Source organism: Diabrotica virgifera, chromosome 2, assembly GCF_917563875.1.
Source record: "Diabrotica virgifera virgifera chromosome 2, PGI_DIABVI_V3a".
Classification (NCBI taxonomy): domain Eukaryota; kingdom Metazoa; phylum Arthropoda; class Insecta; order Coleoptera; family Chrysomelidae; genus Diabrotica; species Diabrotica virgifera.
Genome location: NC_065444.1, coordinates 188,476,040 through 188,500,545, shown reverse-complemented (window position 1 = coordinate 188,500,545; position 24,506 = coordinate 188,476,040). Strand labels below are relative to the sequence as shown.

The window sequence follows — 24,506 nt, the reverse complement described above, 5'->3', positions numbered from 1 at the left end:
TTGCCTCATAAACTGTAATATATTTTTTCTTCGAGCGTTCAAAAAAGTTTATTTTTCCGCATGCGTTTAAGTTTGGAAAGTTTAGTTTACTTTTCCGCATTATTTTCCGCATTACCTTTCCTTACTTAATTTAGAAATTTTAATATGGCCTTAAAATAATTATAATACATGCAATAAACTAATATTTAGATATTATTTACTAATCAACTTCAAATGTGTTCTTATTGTGTTCATGTTTTAATGAAATTAACGCGACTATTTCACTAGACTGTTTTTAACTGATAAAACTTCATAGCAACGCATCGTTTCCTACTGACAAAACTCCTTAACGACGTGATTTCTCAGCGACAAAATTATGACAGATCCGTCACGAAAGTGTCTGGTAATAACAAATAAATAAAGATTATATTTCGTTGATATGGTGCATTAATTGTCTCGTGAAATAGTCTTGTCGAATATCATTCGAGAGAAAATTATTTATTGGCAAAATTTTCTCCTGGTTTCATTCAAGTTCGTTGCCTTTTGGTAATTTTCGCTTATGAAATTTTGAAAAAATTACTCAACTGACGTCTCGTGATTTAAGTCAAAATTTAATTCGCGAAAATTGCCAGGCAACAAACTTTTATACCAGTCGAAAATATTGCCGGCAAAATTTTCTCTCTTGTGATATTATATACGACAATTCGATGGAATAAAATTATTTTGATATAATATTCGAAAGTGAAATCAGTAGACAATTACAGTGGTTTTGAATATTTCTCATGAAAACCAAGATCGTCATCATGCTAGCCAATTATATTGAAAGTTTAGTCTTGACAACCTTTTCAAATAATTAATTTGTGTATTTTCATATTTAATTAATTCAATTAATTGATTAAGATTTGGTCATTTTTTAAACGCTCGTAGAAAAAATATTGTTCCTAACTCTTGCGGAAAGTCTCTTTTCCACACTCAACTGCTTGCCGAACTCCGCTTTGCGCTGTTCGGCAAACTGCAGTGGCGTGCGGAAAAGTATCACTTTCCGCACTTGTTAGGAAATATTTATTTTCCTAACTAGTGCGGAAAGTGATACTTTCACGCACGAGACTATAGCGGAGTTCGGGCAAGCAGTCAAGTGCGGAGAAGACAGTTTCCGCATGAGTTAGGAACAATATTTTTTCTAAAGCCGTACGTTTGGAAAAAACCCCAAAAAATAGAGTTATATCAATTTTTATTTAGAAGTGAAAATACACAAATTAATTCTTTGACAAGGTTGTCAAAACCAAACTTTCAATATAATGGGTTACCATGACGACGATATTGGTTTTCATGACGACGATTCAAAACCATTGTAATTGTCTACTGATCTGACTTTTAAATATTATGTCAAAATAATTTTATTTCATCGAATTATCAGTAGTAATTGCACAAGAGCTCTAAAATTCTATATTAATTATAGAGTTCGAGTGCAATTTGTTGCGATTATTTCATGAATAAAACTGTTCAAAACCAAAATTTTATGGTAATTTATTTATGTAAGTACAAATTAGTACAATAAAACACAAAGTGTTTATAAATATTTGACGATTGAAAGTCATCACTTTTATAATTTTTAAAACATTAATTGTCCTTAATGTCACCAAATTTATTTTTCGTACCAACGAAGGGCATCTGACGTAATATACTTAACGACGGGCAATTATCAAAAATTATCGGGTATAATATCACAAGAGAGTGAGAATAAATTGAAAATAATGCGACAGTTTTTCGAAAATTTGTTGTCTCGCAATAGACACGAGAGCCCGCAGGGCTCGAGTGGCTATTGCCCAATGACAACAAATTTGAGTAGAAAATGAAGAATTATTTTCTTATTTATTCTTACTGTCGTGTGATATCCGTAAGATTATTTGTTAATACGTATATTATAGATATTTTCTTAAATGTGACAGTTGTCAAAACTAGGAAATTGGTAAACAAAAAAATTCTATCGGGAATTTTCTACAGTAAATAATTCTCAGTATAATTTTAATGGGATTGGACAGAATTAAACACGTGATCAAATATCTTACTATACGATTGGAAGTTAAAATCATTAAAAAATAATCGATTTAATTCAGATTTCTGTAGCTTTCTATTGGTGAGAATCTCCTATAAATGAAATAATCAGTAGTAATTGCACAAAAGCACTAAAATTATCGAATTTCTCCCGAGTGACAATTTGACAGTTTTAATTTCACGACCCGAAGGGGAGCGAAATTATGTCAAAGTGTAACGAGGGCAAAAATTCGACAATAATTTTAGAGATCGAGTGCAATTTGTTGCGATTATTTCATGAATAAAACTGTTCAAAACCAAAATTTTGTTGTACCTAATTTATTTATGTAAGTACAAATTAGTATAATTAAACACACAGTTGTTATAAATATTTGACGGTTGAAAGTCATCACTTTTATAATTTTTAAAATATTAATTGTCATTAATGTCACTGAATGTATTTTTCCGTAGCAACGAAGTTCGTCTGACGTAATATACTTGACGACGGTATATTATCAAAAATTATCGGTTATAATATCACAAGAGAGTGAGAATAAATTGAAAATAATGCGACAGTTTTTCGAAAATTTGTTGCAGGGCTCGAGTGGCTATTGCCCAATGACAACCAAATTTGAATAAAAATGAAGCATTATTTCCTTATTTATTCTTACTGTCGTGTGATATTCGTAAGATTATTTTTTAATACGTATATTATGGATAATTTCTTAAATGTGACAGTTGTCAAAACTAGGAAACTGGTTGTCATTAAACAGAAACAATCTACTTAAAAAAATTCTATCGGTAATTTTCTACAGTAGATAATTCTAAGTATAATTTTAATCTGATTGGACAGAATTTAACACGTGATCAAATATCTTACGATACGATTGGAAGTTAAAATCAATAAAAAATAATCAGTTTATGTTTTATTTCTGTAGCTTTTTATTGGTCAGAATCTCCTATGAATGAGATAATTGAGCTAATTTCATTAAAATATGAACACAAAAAATAAATTTGAAATACGTTAGTAAATAATATCTAAATATTAGTTTATTGCATGTATTATAATATATCATAATGCTAAATGCTAAACTACAAGGTATTTTACTTTCCCGCACACCGTGCGGGAAAATTTACTTTCACGCACGTCGTGCGGGAAAGTGCAAATTTCGGAAACGAAATGCCTGCGTGAAAGTGGCTCTTTTAGCACGGCCGTAGAAAAATAACTATATATCTATCTGAAATTATTTTCTAGTTTACTTGTTGACGGGATTAGGCTCTGGATATCTTTTTTTAGCTTTGTATATTATAGATGGTTGGATACTGTTTTTAACGTAAACAACTCCTTTACAAGGAGTTTGTTCGCAAGATCTAAAGGGGATTTTGATAAATCCCCTTTAGGCTTTGTAGCATCAACTATGAGTGACCAGAGCCAAACTTATTTCACGTGCAATTTGCAAACTACAAAAAAAACATTGTTCGCTTACGCCTCTAAAAAAGAAAATTTTTTATTCAGTTAAAATTTGTAATAAATAGCATACAAAATAATATAGCATGTTCTCGTAGTAAACTTTGAGTAGACACTTTGCTGTATTATACCTACTTTTTTTGGATTAAAGTACGATTAAGCTTGTGTGAAAGCTTAATCAATGTGGAACGTTAAAGTTTAGACGTTCGTCATGTCTATAATATATCCCGCAACGCAACGGTATATAAATTTGTTTTCGGCATTTTTAATTATTTTTTTCATTTTGCACTTAAATATCACAAATATGACGAAAAAATCACAAGAATATTTATTAAAAAAATCGTAAATATAAGACAAAAAAAAATTATTATTTTTGGATTTAAACATTAGTACTTATTTCAAGTTTGCCTTAAGTTAGCACTTTCAATATAATATGCATTGTTTTTACTAGACTGCTACAATTTGATCATTGACCAATTAGTAACTTTTTGTCTATCGTAACTTACTAACTACCTACTTAGTATCCTAACAGTCAACCTTTGATGTCTTTTTACTTGGTTTTATTGTCACTAGGGCGCTTTTTGCTTGCGATCTATCACACAAAGCGCTGATTTTTCATTTTATCACACGCTAGACCAACACGTTGCTTGCAAACCAGTTGCGCAATGCTCCGCTTCTAACTTTGCCACACAGTACACCAACTCATGAGTTTTGGTCCTATTCAGTCTTCTCTTCTGATTTGAGTTGTCCAGGACCTGGATTGCCTAAATATTTAAGTGAAACGAAGAACGATAAACTCCCCAGCTAATTGAAATACCATTCGAAAATAATATTTCAACCAACCAAGATAGCTATCCTCCATCATGGCTTAGCTCAGTCTCTAAAGGTGTGTGTTCGCCTTGTCCTAATCTTAAATAATATGAACTATGAAAATTCAGAATGGAAGAAAATAAAACAATATTTTAACTAACCATGTTTATTGTTCAATAAAGATATAATAAAAATATGACTTAGTAAATTCATTAACAATACGTGTTTTCGGATTTCCCTGTTGAGGGACTACATTCGTAGATCCTTGTGCCCCTTACTAATTTGTTTTGAAAAGTTTGTATTATTTTTAATATACAGTATGGTGCAAATGAATGGAATAAATTCATTATTTCGTAAACCGGTGACTTTAAGGAAAAATCCCGAAACAGATCGATTTTTAATTTTAAATTATGATACTTTGGCATATATGTCATATAAGTGACGTCATCCATCTAGGCCTGATGACGTAATGAATGATTTTTTTAAATGAGAATAGGGGTCGTGTGCTAGCTGATTTAAAAGGTTATTTAATTCTCTATTTACTAATAGGAACATTTACATAATTATTTATACAGGGGGTCCAAAAAATTATTTTAAATTTAAATTATTCAAACTTAAACTAATTAATCTATTCAAACTGAATGTTCAAATTTCCAAGAGGCAGGTGGCTGGCGGGAGCTGGCTCGGACAGTAAATTTAATCGAAAAGCAATGTTTACTTCTGAAGTAGACATTTTTTTCCTGTTTTCGACCAACAGCAAAATGTATTCTGAGTTAAATAAATTACATATATTCCTGTTTTTTTTTGTCAAATAGTTTAATTAAAAAATTATTTTTGACACCCTGTACAAATAATTATGTAAATTTTTATATTACTGAATAGAGATTTGAATGACCTTTCAAATGAGCTATCACATAACCCCTACTCTCGTTAAAAAATCATCGATTACGTCATCGCGCTCAGATGGATGATGTCACTAGTATGACATAAAATATATGCCAAAATATCATAATTTAAAAATAAAAATCGACCTATTTCGGGATTTTTCCTAAAAGTTGCCGGTTTACGAAATAACGAATTTATTCCTTTCATTTGCACCATACTGTATGCAAATTGTTCAGCAGAAATGCACTAAGAGCGAAATATGTTAATAGCTTGGTTGTTCTTTAAATATTTTTTTTGTATTACTAGTTTCAAAACACTTACTGTTGTATGTTATGATTTTACAGATACCAATTGTACGCAACCATGTGTAGTTTCTACATACCTCTAACTGTGATGATGGTAGTTTATTACAAGATATTTCGAGCCGCTCGTCGGATAGTCAATGAAGAAAAACGGGCCCAGAGCCACCTAGAAAGCCACTGTTATTTAGAGATTAGTGTAAAAAATGGTGGAGGGCCCCCAGAAAACAAGATCTCTAGTCAAAGTCCTTCGCCAGCGAATCCAGCGAGGGTAAACCATCGGTCAAGTTCAGCGAGCACGAATACAATGGTAAGTACGCTTTGGTGTTTTTATTTGATTTACATTTAAAATTGTCAAGTATTCTTCTTATTTTCTTAAATAATATAGTTTATTGTATGAAATATCAATCCACTATAATACAGTAAGCGTCAAAATTAACGCACCACCTTAAAAGTGGGAGATTTTTGATGTGTCGTATTTCCTAAACCTGTTGTCCGATTTGAGTGATTTTTTTAATGTGTTATATCTTTATTATTCAAGAAAATCGATGTAATAATATTGTTGCTAAACATTTAAGTGTCATTGTATACCGAGTGTAACAATGTTAGTGTGTTTTTTCCTCAAAGTTCGGAACACCCCGTGGAATACTCCAGCGCATATAAAATATTGAAATTAAAACTCAACTGTAGTCATAAGCTTTCTGAATATTTTTCTTTTTGATTTATTCGCTTTTGTTGGATAATAAAAAGTTAGGTACCTTAACAACTAGCAACGTTCCTCATCAATACAGGGTGTTTCTAAATAAGTGCAAAAAAACTTGGTAGGGGTAATTGTGCATGAAAAATAATGACCGTTTGCTTAATAAACATATGTCCACAAATGCACAAATGCTTCGTTTCCAAGATACGGGATGTTGAATTTTTCTTACAATTTGACGATTTATTTATTGCTCTAAAACCGGTTGAGATATGCAAATTAAATTTGGTAGGTTTTAAGAGGCAGTTATTGCACATGTTTTGACTTACAACTAAGAATTTTATATTCTACATTGGCGTGCATACGGGTAATATGACAGGGTAATATGACCCGTATGCACGCCAATGGTAAGTATAAAATTCTTAGCTGTATGTCAAAAAATGCGCAATAACTACCTCTTAAAACCACCTAAATTTCATTTGCATACCTCAACCGGTTTTTGAGCAATAAATATATAATCAGTTTGTAAAAAAAAATTCAACATCTAGTATCTCGAAAACCAAGCATTTGCGGCCATAAAACAAACGGCCATTATTTTTCATGCAGAATTATCCTTTAAAGTTTGTCGCACTTATTTAGAAACACCCTGTATTGATGAAGAACGTTGCTAGTTGTAAAAGTACCCAACTTTTTTCTTATCCAACATAAGCGAATGAATCAAAAATCAAAATGTTAAGAAAGCCTAAGGCTACAGTTGATTTCAAATTTCAATATTTGATATACGCTGGATTATCCCACAGGGTGTTCCGAACTTTGAGGAAAAAACACACTAACATTGTTACACCCGGTATACAATGACACTTACCTGTTTAGCAACAATATTATTACAACGATATTCTTGATTAATAAAGATATAACATATAATATAAAATTACTCAAATCGGACAACAGGTTTAGGAAATACGAGACATCAAAAATGTCCCATTTTTAAGGTGGTGCGTTAATTGTGATGCTTAGTGTATATGTATGTATGTTTTGGCGACGATCCTATTTTTGTGAACCCTAGAGAAAATACTACTATTTGTTCAATAAGATAAACGATGTTAGAAAATAACAATCCTTACACAGCAACACAAACAAAACTAAAATTTTGGTAATAAAGTCCAGTGGTTGTTACACCAAAGATGGCCGAAATTTTTTTCATCAATTTTTAAAATATTTAGTTGTTAGGATTACCAAGAATTACAAAAGGAAAATTTGGAAGAGATTCTCTTAAAAATACGGTATTTTTTTAAGGGTGTCCTTTTAAAAGCCCGGTGACATAATCAATGGATATGACTAACCTAAAAATAAAGGGGTCACAAATTAAAAACTTAAAGATTTTTGTTTCTAATTATTACCAAATTAAAGGAACAAATCTACAATATTCAGCTGATATGATATTTAAAAAATAATTATTGTTTTGGATGTGGTGCTACTGTGTGTCCTTTCCCAAGTGAAAATCTGGTCCTGTTTCAAATGAATATGCAGGTTAGCTAAAGGTTTGCTGGATCCTCTTATTATTATCTTTTTAAAGGATTCAAAAATGCCTAATTAACTTCGCGACGATAAAATAATTCATCTTTCCACTAGTAATTCTAATACCTACATGCCACTATTTGGCTTATTATAGAAAAAATCAATTTCAATATATATACTGTTCTGAAATATGTATTCAGAATATCGTTTTAGTTGCTTTGTGGGATATATTGTTGGTCAGCTGTAACTTTTTCCATGCGTCACGATTCATTTACAAACAAATTAAGTCAAAACATAAAGTGAAACGAACGTCGATGTGTATATACATTTTGTATACTGTATATGTAATACACACATCGGCGTACGTTTCACTTTATGTTTTGACTTATTTTGTTTGAAAATGAATCGTGACGCATGGGAAAAGTTATTGCTGACGAACAATGCCTTATTATTATTCCGTTAAATTAGTATATTGTACAAGTAAGAAAAAAACATAATCCTCACAAGCGCAGCACGAGGCGAGTGACGCAAATCAAGCGAGGGAGAAATATGTTATTTTCTCATGTGTTGTACACTGCACTTTTTCTATGGATGCATTTTTTTTTCAAGAGTTCACACTTCAAAATTAAATAATTTATGTGCTTTTAGGTGTATTATATTATATGCCTAAACTGAAACATATACACATACGTAGGTTTTTAATGTTCTTATTAGGTATTTATTTACTTTATTTATTTAAAATTATATTTAATATCTAGTTATATTAGAACAGTTTTGAAATGTAATGCCTGGTAAGTTTTGTTTTAGCACATTTTGTTTAACAACAATAATTGTGTTTGTATTGTGCATGTTTCCATGGAAACAACGATCATATATATATGAAACCTGGCAGAAAACCCGTGAAAAAAAAATTTCTTACTGCAGTGGCCGACTTTTTTCACTGCAAGAGTTACTAAATACCATAAAGTCTCGAAGGCTTCAATACTTCGGACACATTATGCGAAATCAATCCAGATATCGCCTTCTACAAGGAATCCTGCAGGGTTGAAATATTTGAAAGGCTGGATCTAGGAAGAAGAACATCCTATAGAACCTTGAAAACTTACACCATTTTAATTATGATATTTATTGTACAGGAAACACAAAAATAGTTGTATAACTAATTTAAAATAATAAGATAATGTACACACCATAATTAGTAAATACAAAAATCTTAATAATTCTATACTTAGAAACAAAAATAATGTATTTGATTCCATACATAACACAGAAATAGCGGCACAAAGTTTTAAACACTTTGTAGTTGGAATGCCTAGGAACGGAATAAAATTCTACGCCATGCATCTCATCAGTATATATTTGATATAGCTAAATCATTTAAAGAGGGGCAATACAATCAGAAAATGCCATAAACTTTTCAATATATCACGCAAAATGAGCATAAATGATCCAGAAATGATGCAGAAAATATCACTTTTTCAATAAAATAAAGAGCCGTGGATTAATACAGTTCTCATAAAGAATCAAATATGACAAATTCCATCCATTTTCCTCTATCTTTCACTTATTCGTATATTTTTTATTTCCCACAGTGTAGTAATCTATACTCATTTATTTCGAATTAGGTCCTGCCTTTTTCTTTGTTTCCTCGAATTCTTTTTTTCCGCAGTCACTGGATTTGAATATTTATGTTCAGACAATTTGATGTCAATATATATTAACCAATCTCCAGCAGAAACATTAAAGCACTACAACTTTGCCTCATAAATAGTACAAAATGGACCAAAAATCAGGTGATAAGAGATGGCATTGAAAAATCTAGATCCAACTTTAACCGGATAAGAACTTTCTTCAAAAGTAACAATCTCTCTTGGTAAAAAAGTAAGAACGATATGATGCTACGTTTTCTCTATTCTGCTTTATGATGATGAATCGTGGACCTTCAACGAAGATACATGCATTTCAACTATGGCTGAAAATGAATCCAAATAGGGCCTCCTATAATCCATCCTGCGGGGAAAAGTATTTGGAAGACTAGGTCAAGGAAGAAGAACATCCTGGTTAAAGAACCCGGACCGGGTTCCACACAATACCTGTGCAGCTTTTCAGCGTTTCCTATAGCAGGGTAAACTCAATTGGAAAATTGGGTAAGACCATATTTTAAATACCATAATATCAACCGAATTGTTTACTCGAATTCTCTTTTTTCCGCAGTTTCTGGACCGAAAATTTGATGTTCAGATAATCAAGGTCCTCAGAAGAGCAGAGAAGAACCGAGAAGTACTAAACACTCTAAACTACCCAAATCGATAGTAGGTGCTTCGGATATAATATGCCAAATGAATACAGATATGGCCTACTACAATCCATCCTGCAGGGAAAAATATTTTTGGAAAGCGATGACTAAGAAGAAGAAGAAGAAGAAGAACAAGAAGATCAGTTGGTTCAACTCGACATATCTGCAGCTTTTCCGCGTTGCTGCAGGCAGGATAAAATAAATTGAAGGATAAGACAATATTTTCTTAGAGGACTATAAATATACAATTTATTTTATTGTATTCTGTTACTTATATTTTATTTTACAAGAAACTCAAAAAAAGTATTATGACTAACTAAATATGAGACAACACATATAAAATAAAATGAGTGAAAAATAATTTCGACCACGTATCAAGTAATCTGTTAACCGAGGTACACTAGTACCAAGCGGTGCCGCTAGGAGAACACTCCAATAATGCGTCGCATATTGCTTATATGAAACGGGGTCATTTTGTACTCTAAAACCGAGTAAGGTATGACAAAAATAAAATATACGTTTCGTTTTGATTCAATTCGAGTCACATATAAAATAATTAGGAAGTACACAAATTCAATACGATCTGTGTTTATAAGCAAAACTAATGATGTGGTTGATTCCACACACACAACACAAAACACTCAAAGAAATAGTGACACACAGTATTAAACACTCTGTCTCTTAAAACACCTAAAAATTGAATAAGAATTCTACAGCATAAATATATATTTGACATAGGTAAATCATTTAAAGAGAGGCAATAAAATCAGCCAGTGCCATTAACTTTTCAATATACAGTCGAACCCGTAGAATAGCCTTCGTGCCAAGAAAAATTATTCCTTTAACCGGGATATTCTAATAACCGATCATTGGTGGCTAGGAATAATGTTTCGGGTCCCAAAATTGTTATTCTTTAAACCTGGGTATTTCTATAACCGGTATTCTAATAAGCGGGTTCGACTGTATCATGCAAAATGAACCTAAGTGATCCAGAAATGATGCAGAAAATATCATTTTTCCAATAAAATACCGATTCCTGAATTAATACAATTCTCATAAAAAATCAAATATGACAAATTCCATCCATTTCCCTCCATTTTGCACTTATTCGTACATATCTCATTTCCCACAGTGTAGTAATCTATACTCATTTATTTCGAATTAGGTCCTGCCTTTTTCTTTGTTTCCACGAATTCTTTTTTTCCGCAGTCACTGGATCTGAAATTTTATGTTCAGACAATTTGATGTCAATATGTATAAACCAATCTCCAGCAGAAATATTAAATCACTACAACTTTGCCTCATAAATAGTACAAAATGGATCAAAAATCAGGTGATAAGAGATGGCATCGAAAAATCTAGATCCAACTTTAACCGGAAAAGAACTTTCTTCAAGAGTAACAATCTCTCTTGGTAAAAAAGTAAGAACGATATGATGCTACGTGTTCTCTATTCTGCTTTATGATGATGAATCGTGGACCTTCAACGAAGATACATGCTTTTCAACTATGGCTGAAAATGAATCCAAATAGGGCCTCCTATAATCCATCCTGCGGGGAAAAGTATTTGGAAGACTAGGTCAAGGAAGAAGAACATCCTGGTTAAAGAACCCGGACCGGGTTCCACATAATATCTGTGCAGATTTTCAGCGTTTTCTGTAGCAGGGTAAACTCAATTGGATAATAAGATCATATTTTAAATACCATAATATAAACCATACACCATAAGCCATTTGCTTTGTTTACTCGAATTCTCTTTTTTCCACAGTCACTGGATCGGAAATTTTATGTTCAAATAATCGAGGTCCTCACAAGAGTAGAGAAGAACCGAGAAGTACTAAACACTATAAAATACCCAAATCGATAATAGGTGCTTTGGACATATTATGCCAAATGAATAAAGACATGGCCTTCTACAATCCATCCTGCAGGGAACAATATTTTTGGAAGGCGAGGAGTAAGAAGAAGAAGAGGAAGAAGAAGGTCAGAAGTTGGTTCAACTCGACATATCTGCAGCTTTTCCGCGTTACTGCAGGCAGGATAAAATAAATTGGAGAATAAGACCATATTTTTTTTAGATATAAATATAACTACTATAAATACACAATTTATTTTATTGTATTTTGGTACTTAGATATAGTCCGTCCGCTATAACTTTCCCCATGTGGTTCGATTCATTTTCAATCAAATTAAGTCAAAACATAAAGTGAAACGTTCGCCGATGTGTGTAGTATATAGTATACAGTATACAAAATGTATATACACATCGACGTTCATTTCAATTTATGTTTTGACTTAATTTGATTGAAAATGAATCGCACCGCATGGGAAAAGTTATAGCGGACGGACTATATATTTTCTTTTACAAGAAACTAAAAAAAGTGTTATAGCTAACTAAATATGAGACAACACACATAAAATAATTAGGAACTACACAAAATTTAATAAGATCTGTGTTTATAAGCAAAACTAAAGTATGTAGTTGATTCCGCACACACACAACACAAAACACTCCCAAAAATAGTGACATACTGTTTTAAACACTCTGTCTATTAAAATGCCTGAAAATGGTATAAGAATTCTACAGCATAAATATTTGTTTGACACAGGTAAATCATTTAAAGAGAGGCAATAAAATCAGTAAATGCCATAAACTCTTCAATATATCACGCAAAATGAACCTAAATGATCTAGAAATGATGCAGAATATATCATTTTTTCAATAAAATACCGATTCCTGGATTAATCCAGTTCTCATAAAAAATCAAATATGACAAATTCCATCCATTTCCCTCCATCTTGCACTTATTCGTACATATCTCATTTCCCACAGTGTAGTAATCTATACTCATTTATTTCGAATTAGGTCCTGCCTTTTTCTTTGTTTCCTCGAATTCTCTTTTTTTCCGCAGTCACTGGATCGGAAATTTGATGTTCAGATAATCGCATTCATTCATCACCTCTGCTCCTAACGATGTTGCCGGATCGGAAGAAATAAATTCGCCGAACAGAATATTCAAGTAGATATATTTAGGTTTGGCCTCATTAACTAAGGTTTAAGAGAATATAAAAGGAAATTTAATAAAATGTGTGTTTAAATGAGGTTTGACTGGTTTAATTTTAATAAATTATCGTTAAACAATTGATTTTTTTCTATTTTTCGCACAGTAATTTTTTTCTCCTTGTGTCAGTATAGGTGGATATTATACAAGTATTGTTGGAGTGGTCATTTTCGTTAATTACACCTCGTTTCTAATTTTTCAGTTAACCCTTATCCGGGCAGGTTGAGTCCAACGGGCCCGAGATGCCAATTATAACTGATAAGAAAAAACTTTATTGAATTTTATACATCAGTGAATTTGTTTAGAAGTATGTTTCCTTAAACATAGTCATGAGCTATTCAAAATATTCATTATCATTTTTGAAATTATTGTCTAAAAAATTTTGTCACATAAAGGGGCAACACGGGCTCATCGGACCCTATTTGTATTTATACCCAAAGTCTAAATCTTTGTTACAGAAGTTAAACTGGCAGTCAGGTAATGTTTTGTGGATTATATAAACGACTTTTTTGATTCCGCAAATCCAATAATAAAGTATAAACGTGTAACAAACAATGTGAACATCAAAGAGATACTTACACTAGGTGTTATATCTAGTCTAAATAAATTTTATTAACTGATAATCATTGTTGGAATGCAATAATATTGATAGTTAGGTAATTATACATATTTTGAAGTAAATAATGCATCTGCTATCATTCGTTTAATATCGATGTAAGTGTCGACAATTAAGCTCCTAAAATTATACTGAATTACAGTGAAAGTGGATAGTGCGAATAAAATGTCCCAAAAACTAATCTATGTTTTTTTTATTTTTATTGTTTTTTTTAACCTAATAATTAATAATAATTTAATTTGTCATATCAATTTGCTATTCTAGTTGGGAATAAGCTAATCTTGTGACTTAGTCCCAACTAAAATAGTTAATTAATATGACAAAGTATTAATTCATTTGTAAAAGTAAAATAATAATATCTTTCTGACTTATGCATTTTATTTATTTTGTAAAGATTGTTTTTGTCGGTACTTTATACATGAGCTGCTAATTACCATCATCTTTTCTCAGAAGGGTTTTCACAATACCAGAAGCTTTTTCCAGGGTATGCGTAAACATCAACCCCTCTTTTCAAATAAAATGGCCTGGTAGATTTACAAAAGTTTTTATTAATTTATTAATTAAGTTTTTATTTGGCTCCAGCTGGAATAGACATTATATTTGTTATAAATAATAGTACTAAACATTATACTGTTTGTACAAAAGTCTTTTGGCATTTCATTATTTTTTGCAAATCCTTCAGGTAGATCGCATCCTCGATGTAGACCGCATACTATAGTAGCACCTTTTTTTTAATCTAGAATCTAGAAAATTTAAATTTAACTTTAATAAAAAATCAAAAAATAATATTAGAAATATATGGATAAATATGAATAGTACATTCAAAAACAGTGATGGGCCCAACATACCTGAGTTGCCCGGTTACGTAAGTAAAATGTGTTGCCCGGATAAGGGTTAAAGGAAATTCCTTTACTCCTTTATCAGTTTTGGAACTTTTATTTCTATTAATTTTAACTACATTCTTATTTATGTTATTGTATTGAACAAATTGAGCAATCATCGTCACCATCAATTAGCCCTGATTTGTCCATTGTTAGGACATAGGCCTCCTCCAGATATTTCTATCCAATCTATCTGCTATCCAATCGGTCACAATTATTTTGAGGTCGTCGCTTCATGGCATTGGGAGTCTTCTTCAGTTTTAGTTTCGCTTGTCTGCTCGTGGTCTCCACTCACGCAGTTTTTTTGTATCTGTCATCTTTTTTTTTATTACAACAATGTTGTAATAAAAAAAGTTCATGTCATGTCCTGCCCATCTCCATTTTTGCCTTATAATACGTTCGATAATATCTTCTACTCCGGTTCGTCCACAAACTTCCTCGTTTTTTACTCTATTTCTTAAACTTACTCCAAGCATGGATCTCTCCATCTCTCTACTCCGGTTCGTCTACAAACTTCCTCGTTTCTTACTCTATTTCTTAAACTGATTCCAAGCATGGATCTCTCCATCTTTCGTGTTGTGTCCTCAATCCTTCTGCTGATTTTTTTTGTGAGAGTTAAGGATTCTGTTCCGTTTGTGAAGACTTCTTTTTCTTCAGGTGCCATCTCCGCTACGGAGGTTGGCAATCATCATAGCTATTTTAATTTTTGAGGCAGTAGCTCTAAATAGTTGTTTTGAGCTGCTTCCAAACAATTCTCGCAGGTTATTAAGCCATGAAATTCGTCTTCTTGCGATGCTTTTTCTACCATCTATCTTTTCTTGCATTATGAGTCACCGATATATACAAGAGAACTGGTATATATAAATTCACAAATTATTTCACAAGTTCTATGGACGATTTTTAGATTTCTATTATCTTATTGGGGAGGAGATTGGTCATCATTTTTGTTTTTCGGTAGTTTATCTTTAAACCAACTCTCTGTGTTATTTGCTGTATTTGTTGTAGCATAACTCTAGCTTCTTATAAGTTGTATGTTATGAGAACAATGTCATATGTCATCGGCATATCGAAGATGATCTAATATCTTTCCATGGATGCTAATGCCATTTGATTTCACCTCTAGTCGTTTAAGTGACTGCTATAAATATATATTTTTTTCGACAATGTATATCCTTACCGCACCCCTCTGTCAATTTTGATCTTTACAGTCATGCAATGATTGGTAACAGTTGTTGTCACATTTTCGTATACAGGGTGTTTCATTAATAATTCTCCATATAGTAACTAGAGAAACCTTAGCACAAAATACGAAGATTTAATCTAAAACACTTAAATAAATTATGGTTCCTTACTGAGTTACAGGGTGTTTTATCTAAAAATTTAAAAACTGTTTTTGCTCAGCATTTTAAAACTATTCGACCTATCCTTTTCAGGCTTAGCAGAAAGTATAGGTACTGTAGAAACTACTAAATTATGGTTTATTTATTATTATTATGATGGAAACAAGCGTTACTAGCTAGTGCTAAGGGCGTACTACAGGGGATAGTGAATGGTTGATCGTTCTTACATTCTACGTTAATGAAGGAATTACTATTTTAGTGCCATTTTTAGATTTTCCAATACTTTCTACGTAAATAATATACTCTTCATTGGTAACGATAAAGTCATTAGTTTTCGAGATATTTGAATTTAAATATGGAACGGCACAGTTATTTTGATTAATTTATGATAATATATTATGATTCATATTTATGATTAAAATGTAAATAGTTTTTCCTAACAAGTGCAGAAAGTCATTCTTTTCCGCACGCGACTGCAGTTTGCCGAACGACGCGAAGCGGGAGTTCGGCAAGCAGTCGAGTGCGGAAAAAAGACTTTCTGCAAGAGTTAGGAACAATATTTTTTCTAAGAGTATTTAAAAAATTACCAAATCTTAATCAATTAATTTAATTAATATGAAAATACATCCACAAATTAATTCTTTGATAAGGTTGTCAAAACCAAACTTTCAATATAATTAGTTAGCATGACGACGATCTTGGTTTCCATGACGATGATTCAAAACTACTGTTATTGTCTACCAATTTGACTTTCGAATATTATGTCAAAATAATTTTATTTCATCGAATTGTCGCGTTAATTTCATTAAAACAGGAACACAATAAGATATATTTGAAAAAAATTAGTAAATAATATCGAAATATTAGTTTATTGCATGTATTATAATTACTTTAAGGCTATATTAACATATCTAAATTAACACGCGTGCGGAAAATTAAAAACCGCGTGCGGAAAAGTAACATGCGTGCGGAAAAGTAACACGCGTGCGGTAAAGTGAAACTTTCAAAACTAAAATGCGTGCGCGAAAGTAGAAATTTTTGCACGCTCGTAGAAAAAATTATTTGTACCCAGTACTTTAAGACTATTTGGCGTATCCTGATCGTACTTGGCAGAAAGTGTAGGTACTGTACACTCTACTAAATTAAGATAAATAAACGTTTCTAGCTACTACCAGAGGCGTACGACAGGGGATAGTGGCTGGTTGACCCTTCCCAAATTCTACGCCATTGACGAAATTGCTATTTTAGTGTAATTTTTTTATTTTCCAATACTTTTTATGTAAATAATACACTCTTCATTCGTAACGAAAATATGATTAGTTTTCGAGATATTTGAAATTAAAAATGAAGCGACACAATACATTAATCAAAATAACCGTATCGGTTCATTTTTAACTACAAAGATCCAGAAAACTAATGATTTTATCGTTACGAATAAAAAGTATATTATTTTCATAGAGTATTGGTAAATCCAAAAATTTAACTAAAATAGCAATTCCGCCAGTGGCGTAGAATTTGGAAAGGATCAACCTTCACTTTCTTCCGTCGTAGGCCTCTGGTGATATCCAGAAACGTTTGTTTAGCATAATTTAGTAGATTGTAAAGTAACTATACTTCCTACCAGGCTTGAAAAGGATACGTCGAATAGTTTTAAAATGCTGAGCAAAAATAATTTTTAAATTTTTAGATAAAACAGACTGTAACTCAGTAAGCAATCATATTTTATTTAATTATTTTAGGTTAAATCTTCGTATTTTGTGCTAAGGTTTCTCCAGTAACTATATGGACGATTATTAATGAAACACCCTGTATATTTCAAATACCATTCGCATGCCTGTGCTCTATTCTGCATTCTCATAATGCTTTTAAGATAGCGACTGTTTCCACTGTTTCAAATGACTTGTGGAATATGTGGAAGTCAACAAAAACAAGAGCAAGTGGTCTATTAAATTCGATAGATTTTTGGACTAGAGGTTTAACCCGGCACCTGCCACGTGGGGTGCTACCAGCACCCCATAACACATTTTTATCAAATATTTGGTATTTCAAGTTTGGTAACGGAGCTGTGCGTCATAGTAGCTTTCTATAAGATTATATAGCATAGATGTGTTAGTGTTTGAAGTGGTTATTTAGTGTCATTCTGAACTTATAGCTCTAAAATCGAATTGGGGTGTCATCATCTGGCACTTTAAGTTTTAAATTTTTTTTGTATTTTTGATAAACAGGTCAAATTTACATGTTTTATTGAAATAAATGATTTAAATTATTAATATAAACTATATACTCACTAAATTTTAATTTTTTTAGATATTTTACTTGATTTCATTTATTATGGCTTGGTACTTGCTAATTTGCTTATGACAACTTTTTCATTTTATTTTTTAACTTTTATAACATATTAGTGGCTAATAAGTCAATAAAACATGTTTTTTTATATTGTTGTGTTACTCAACACATTATTTTGTTTTTTAAACAAGTAGATCACAGAAAATTTTTTAGGGGTGCTGTGAGCACCCCACGTGGCAGTTGGCGCCTTGCAAAGCCACGTGGCAGGTGCCGGGTTAAGGTACTGTAACTAGTAGTTCATTCTCTGTACCGATCGAATTGCTAATTGGATACATTTTGAATTATACTTCCAGTTACTTACATTTGGTTTCATGAAAGCCATCTGTTATAAACCGGTCGTACCGCAACTATTAGACCCTATTCCAGGATTCTAAAACTCTGTATTAGATTGAACAGATCTACTATGTATATGCGTACCATATGTTTTTGGAGTCACTTTGTGGTCTCCAAAAACTCTTTGCTGCTTGCGATTAATACCTTGCCGTCATGCAAGATATAATTGACGGTTTCAGGTTCTCTTACAGAGTCTGCAGCTTATATCCAGGAAAGATTCCCGTTATATGCAGGTATCTTTTAGGTTACGTTAAGTTTAGTATGAGTGGGCGTTTAACTACCCTTCAACTCGCACTAAGAGGTCCATTTTGGTTCATACTTAAATTATAGTTGTTCATTTAGCCAATTTCCGTGAACCGACCACAAGACAAATAATTTAATTTTAAGTTAATTTTTTTTAACTGTTTTTCACTTCTAATAATAAACAAACTGAGAAAACTGTGTATTTTTTATATCCGCATTTGACCGTACTAACAGATAACTTCATTGGAAAAGCATGTTTCGGATTTTTCACCTAAACGTTGACATTTTTGCTAAATTAATTATGGATGATAAACGAGCTACGAAAAGTTGTATAATAAAAAATTTTAAACTTGTAAATTATGCATGGTTTGTTTGGATAAAAATAACAAGAAAATCGATAATAACAAACTTGGCGTTATACAAATTGACAGTAATCGATGAAGAAAAAACAAAAAAAAATACGTTTATTTCTGGAACATATTTTTGTAGGATAAAGAAAAAAAAGTGAGCGTTAAGTAAAAATATAAAATATCTACTACAAAATGTTTATATAACCCTATTCCACGAATATACGACTGTGTTGGATTATTTCGACAACGAATATTTTATTAATTGATGGATTCGACCGTAACTTGATGGAAGTTCATTTTATCTCACAATAAAACACTGAAAAACGTTTGTTTTCTATACTTCCACAAAATTTATTACAACTATGTTATTACTACAGTTGTTTCGTCAAAGTGCCTTTCTCAAGTGATATATTTTACAATGGGTTTGCCTTTTTAAGTCTTTAACTGAAGAGGTTGAGGAGTGGGGAACTGTTTGTCTCGAGTTGGTCATTCAGAATTATATCTGTATTTTTCAATTTATTAATTTCCATTGATTCTAAAAGTGATAACTTAAAGCCTTTATTTTGAATATGTAGAATTTGAAACTCTTCATTGAAAGAATGATTATGATCTAGAAGGTGAAGTACGTATGTAGAAGTGTCTGTTTTTCTATTGTTGAAAGCCCTTTTGTGTTCTGCTATCCGTTTGTCAAAAGTTCTGCCAGTTTGACCTATGTAAGTTTTCGGACAGTCACCACAAGTTAGTTTGTACACACCACTCTGTAGTTGCTTTTTCTTTCGGCTTTTATTGTTTTTAATATGTTTGCTTAAGTTGTTGTTAGTTCTGAAAGCTGGTGTTATTCCTTTCTTTTTTATGTATCTCGCTATTTTTGTTGTTATTTTGCCAGTATATGTGAGAGAGCAGAAGGTACTGGTTTCTTTCTGTGGTGGTGGATACACTAATTTCAAGGCTTTCTTATGGAGTTTTTGCTTTAAAATGTTGTTAACTGTTTGTTCGTTATAGCCATTGTGACAAATAGCAGTAAACAATGGCTATAACGAACAAACAGTTAACAACATTTTAAACCAAAAACTCCATAAGAAAGCCTTGAAATTAGTGTATCCACCACCACAGAAAGAACCCAGTACCTTCTGCTCTCTCACATATACTGGCAAAATAACAACAAAAATAGCCAGATACATAAAAAAGAAAGGAATACCACCAGCTTTCAGAACTAACAACAACTTAAGCAAACATATTAAAAACAATAAAAGCCGAAAGAGAAAGCAACTACAGAGTGGTGTGTACAAACTAACTTGTGGTGACTGTCCGAAAACTTACATAGGTCAAACTGGCAGAACTTTTGACAAACGGATAGCAGAACATAAAAGGGCTTTCAACAATAGAAAAACAGACACTTCTACATACGCACTTCACCTTCTAGATCATAATCATTCTTTCAATGAAGAGTTTCAAATTCTACATATTCAAAATAAAGGCCTTAAGCTATCACTTTTAGAATCAATGGAAATTAATAAATTGAAAAATACAGATATAATTCTGAATGACCAACTCGAGACAAACAGCTCCCCACTCCTCAACCTCTTCAGTTAAAGACTTAGAAAGGCAAACCCATTGTAAAATATATCACTTGAGAAAGGCACTTTGCCGAAACAGCTGTAGTAACAACATAGTTGTAATAAATTTTGTGGAAGTATAGAAAACAAACGTTTTTCAGTGTTTTATTGTGAGAATATTTTATTGTGCAAAATATAAAGAACGAAAATAAATTGCAAATTTCATTGCTGTTTATTGGAATAATTATTAGAGCCATTTAATTTCGTACTTCTTATGTTGCACATTGAAATACTCGTTGTCGCGATAATCCAAAACAATCGTATGTTGGTGGAATGAACCATATTAATAAGGTTCCGAAAAACTAGAACTAAATAGCATCAACAAGAGTGAGACTAGTAGTACCTGTTCTAGTTTCGCTAACAATTATAGAAAAAACTGAAGAACATAAAAAGTCAGTACACTATTAAAAATACGAGTATTATGTATAAATGCCTTATAGTAAAGTTATTTGCAAAAAAAAAAACAAGAAAATATAGCTAGTAATAATTTAACAATAATCCATAGTAGACAGCTAACTAATAATCGGCTAAGTAATCTATTATTTCTTTTCTTTTTGAGAAACATAGTCTGTTATGAATTGTTCAGATAAGTAAAAACCCAAAAAAATAAATAAACCAACTAAACAAACTAAAAACTGAGAAATTATTCAACTGAATAAAAAATGGGTGCACTCAAAAATTCCAATATATTTTACTTTAAATCCCATTGGTTTTAAAATATTCCAGGTCTAGGAATACTAGGAAACTAGGCCAAATACTAGGTTAAAGGCAGTACTTTTAGTGTTTGAGAAAATATTTTCTACAACGAGTATTATGGAGGAAACCAATAATAGAGAGTTTTATTCTTTTTTGTTGAATAGACGAAGACTTCATTAATATGGCTATTTTCTCCCGAAAACAAATTCCTTCTCTGGACATTTTAAAGCACCAATAATAATTTAGGTGCTCAGAGCAACAGTGCTTATGGGATGGCTTTACAAATTATATAGCGCCATTTAGCTAAATATAGAGGTATGTAGGTTGTGTAGGCCCTTGTTAATCTGAAGATTTAATGTTTCTGCTTTTATTCATATATTAATCTAAAAATGCTCAATTTGTGGGTTAGGCCACTGTTGCTCTCAGCGCCTCAAATGTTTATCTGCCAATATTTTTTTAATATCGGAATAACCCCCTCTATGGATCAGTGGTAAAAGAGGCTACCTTTGGATTCAGGGGTCGTGAGTTCAAATCTCAGCTGGGTAAGAAATTGTTCATTTAACCCTGCTGTCCTGTTCGGGTCTATTTGACCCAAAAAATAATTTATTTCTTATTTTACAAATTATTACGCGGCGTAACGATTTGGTGTTTCGTGACTTTATTACCTAATATGAGGTCTTTCAATTGTATATTAGATAAACAATCAACTTCCTGATTTTTCTAATGAAAATGAAATTGTTACCTAGGGTACGTTCCGGTCAATATGACCCGCGTATTTAAACCGTTAAAAATTACCTGTGTATGTGTGTTTAGTTGGCAGTATTCTATATTGGCAGTACCTGTATGTTTGTCAGCCGGATATGTCTGTAAATAAAAACAGGTTTCTGCAAGCTAGAACTTGTAAAATAATCTGTAGTATAGCTGGACGATGTTGCAAACCAAATTATAAATATGACCAATATGGACGGACAGCATGTCTTTGGAACCAACTGGAAAAACATGAGTAAAGTTGGTTTCCAAGAATACATTGGTCTTTTATTTTTAGCTCGAGTTTATAAGTCCCATGGTGAATCAACTAAAAGTTTGTGGAATGAAGAAACGGATCGTAGTGTATTTCAATCAACAATGTCGCTTGATATATTTACAAAAAGTTTGCAAGTCATACGTTTTGATAACAAAACTACTAGACAGGATAAGGGACGTTTTGATAAACTTGCTGCAATACGTGAAATTTAGGAAATATACGTTGAAAATGTACCAAAATTTTTTAACCCTGATGAAAATGTTACCGTCGATACGCAACCAGTTGCCTTTAGAAGCCGCTGTCCCTTCAAATGGTACATTCCAAGCAAACCAGCGAAATATTGTACAAAAGTTTGGGTTTTATGTAATTATGAACAGTAAAACTTCTTATGCTCTAAAATTGCAGATCTATACAGGAATGCGTGTGAGGTGTGACTTGAGTAGTGATTTGGAAGGTCACAATATTACGTGTAATAACTTTTTTACATCGTAAAATTTAGGACAATTTCTTCTAAAACAAAGTAGATAGGTACAATGTCGGGGACTATAAGTAAAATAAACTGGAGCTTTCAGCAAAAATCGAGAATAAAGAAGTTCATAGCTTGTTTTTTTGCTTCACTCAAGATGAAACTGTTTTTGACAATATTCCTAAAAATAATTAAAATGTTGTTCTTATGAGTACTTTGCATCATGCATCTCTTTCATCAAATGAAAAAGCCCCAAATTATTTTAGATTACAATTCCAATAAGGGAGCAGTGGATAATCTAGATTAGCTTGTTGGCAAGTATACATGTGAAAAGAGATAAATCGCTGGCCAATGATTGTTTTTTATAATCTGCTGGACATTTCTGCCTACAACAAGTTTGTGTTATGGGTATCAATAAATATCCAATGGAATACCAATTAACTGGCAAAACGGCGAATTTTTCTTGAGGAATTGGGAAAAAACTAATGAAACCAGTCATCATTTCCAGAAAAAATATACCAATAACTATGGCTCTCATGAATTGGTAAAAAGAACACGAGCAGAAACAAGTAGACAAGGTGGAAATGCTAGTGAACCGTCTTTGGACAATCTAATACCGCCTGCTAAAAGAGCACGCTGTAAAGTTGCCCTAAAAACGATAACAAGACTAATTATTATTATGTTGTATATAAACAAATTTTTTGTAAAATCCGTTGTTTTTATTACTGTCCCACTTGTAAACTGAATTAAATTTTTGTAGATATTTGTTATTAATAGGCTTTTTTGAAGAAAAAAATACCTTTATTTTTGTTAATAAGGTTTAATTTACATTAACAACATAATTTTTGTTTAATTAACCATAATTTCTTGTTAATAAAGTTTTATTTATCACCATTAGCTTATTTTATTTCGATTAAAGAGCGTAAAGCATAGTTGGGTCATATTGACCCGAACAGTACATTTGTGTAGTTGACTCGAACGGGACAGCAGGGTTAATAAAAATTGATAAATCAAAATAGTTTCTATGCTTGTAGGATTGGTACTCACCGGAAGGACCGCAAACGTTCGGATCCAATTAGCGTCTCTGTGTAAAAACAATGAAGACTTTTCAAAGTAACAAGGCATTCTCTCAACACACACACACACACGACACAACACACTAGGTAACTGATTGCAACTGTACCATGCCAATGGCCACTAGTCGTCGAGGCATTTATCCTAAAAGAAATACGTTCGGAACAAAATGTTACTGAGTTCAATTTTGCGCAAACACTGACGGATCTACGGGGTTGAGGAAATAGGGAAAATTTCCCTCCCAACATGGCTCAAATTTAATGAAAAAATATGTTGAATCACAAAATGTATTAGCTGACATGAAACTAAAACCATATACAGACAAATTTAACCTAAATGAACCCGCTAATTAGAAAAATTAAGGGACCTTAATGCATATTCTTATTTTATGTTTTCGATTTAGTTTGGGTTTACCTTTTTTATGTCCTTTGGATGGTGTTCCATTGGAAGCTCCTCCATATCCCCAAAGCAACT

General features: G+C 32.0%; 1 protein-coding gene across 2 annotated transcripts in view; it reads left to right on the top strand.

Annotated features, from left to right (window-relative positions):
* LOC114326786 (5-hydroxytryptamine receptor 1-like) overlaps nt 1-24,506 on the top strand; it is a 2,054,074-nt gene that overhangs the window by 1,645,914 nt on the left and 383,654 nt on the right. For both annotated transcript variants that reach the window (XM_050642977.1, XM_050642978.1), the window contains one exon: nt 5,521-5,785. In XM_050642977.1, the coding sequence (XP_050498934.1) occupies nt 5,521-5,785 (265 nt within the window). The remainder of the gene's footprint in view (nt 1-5,520; nt 5,786-24,506) is intronic.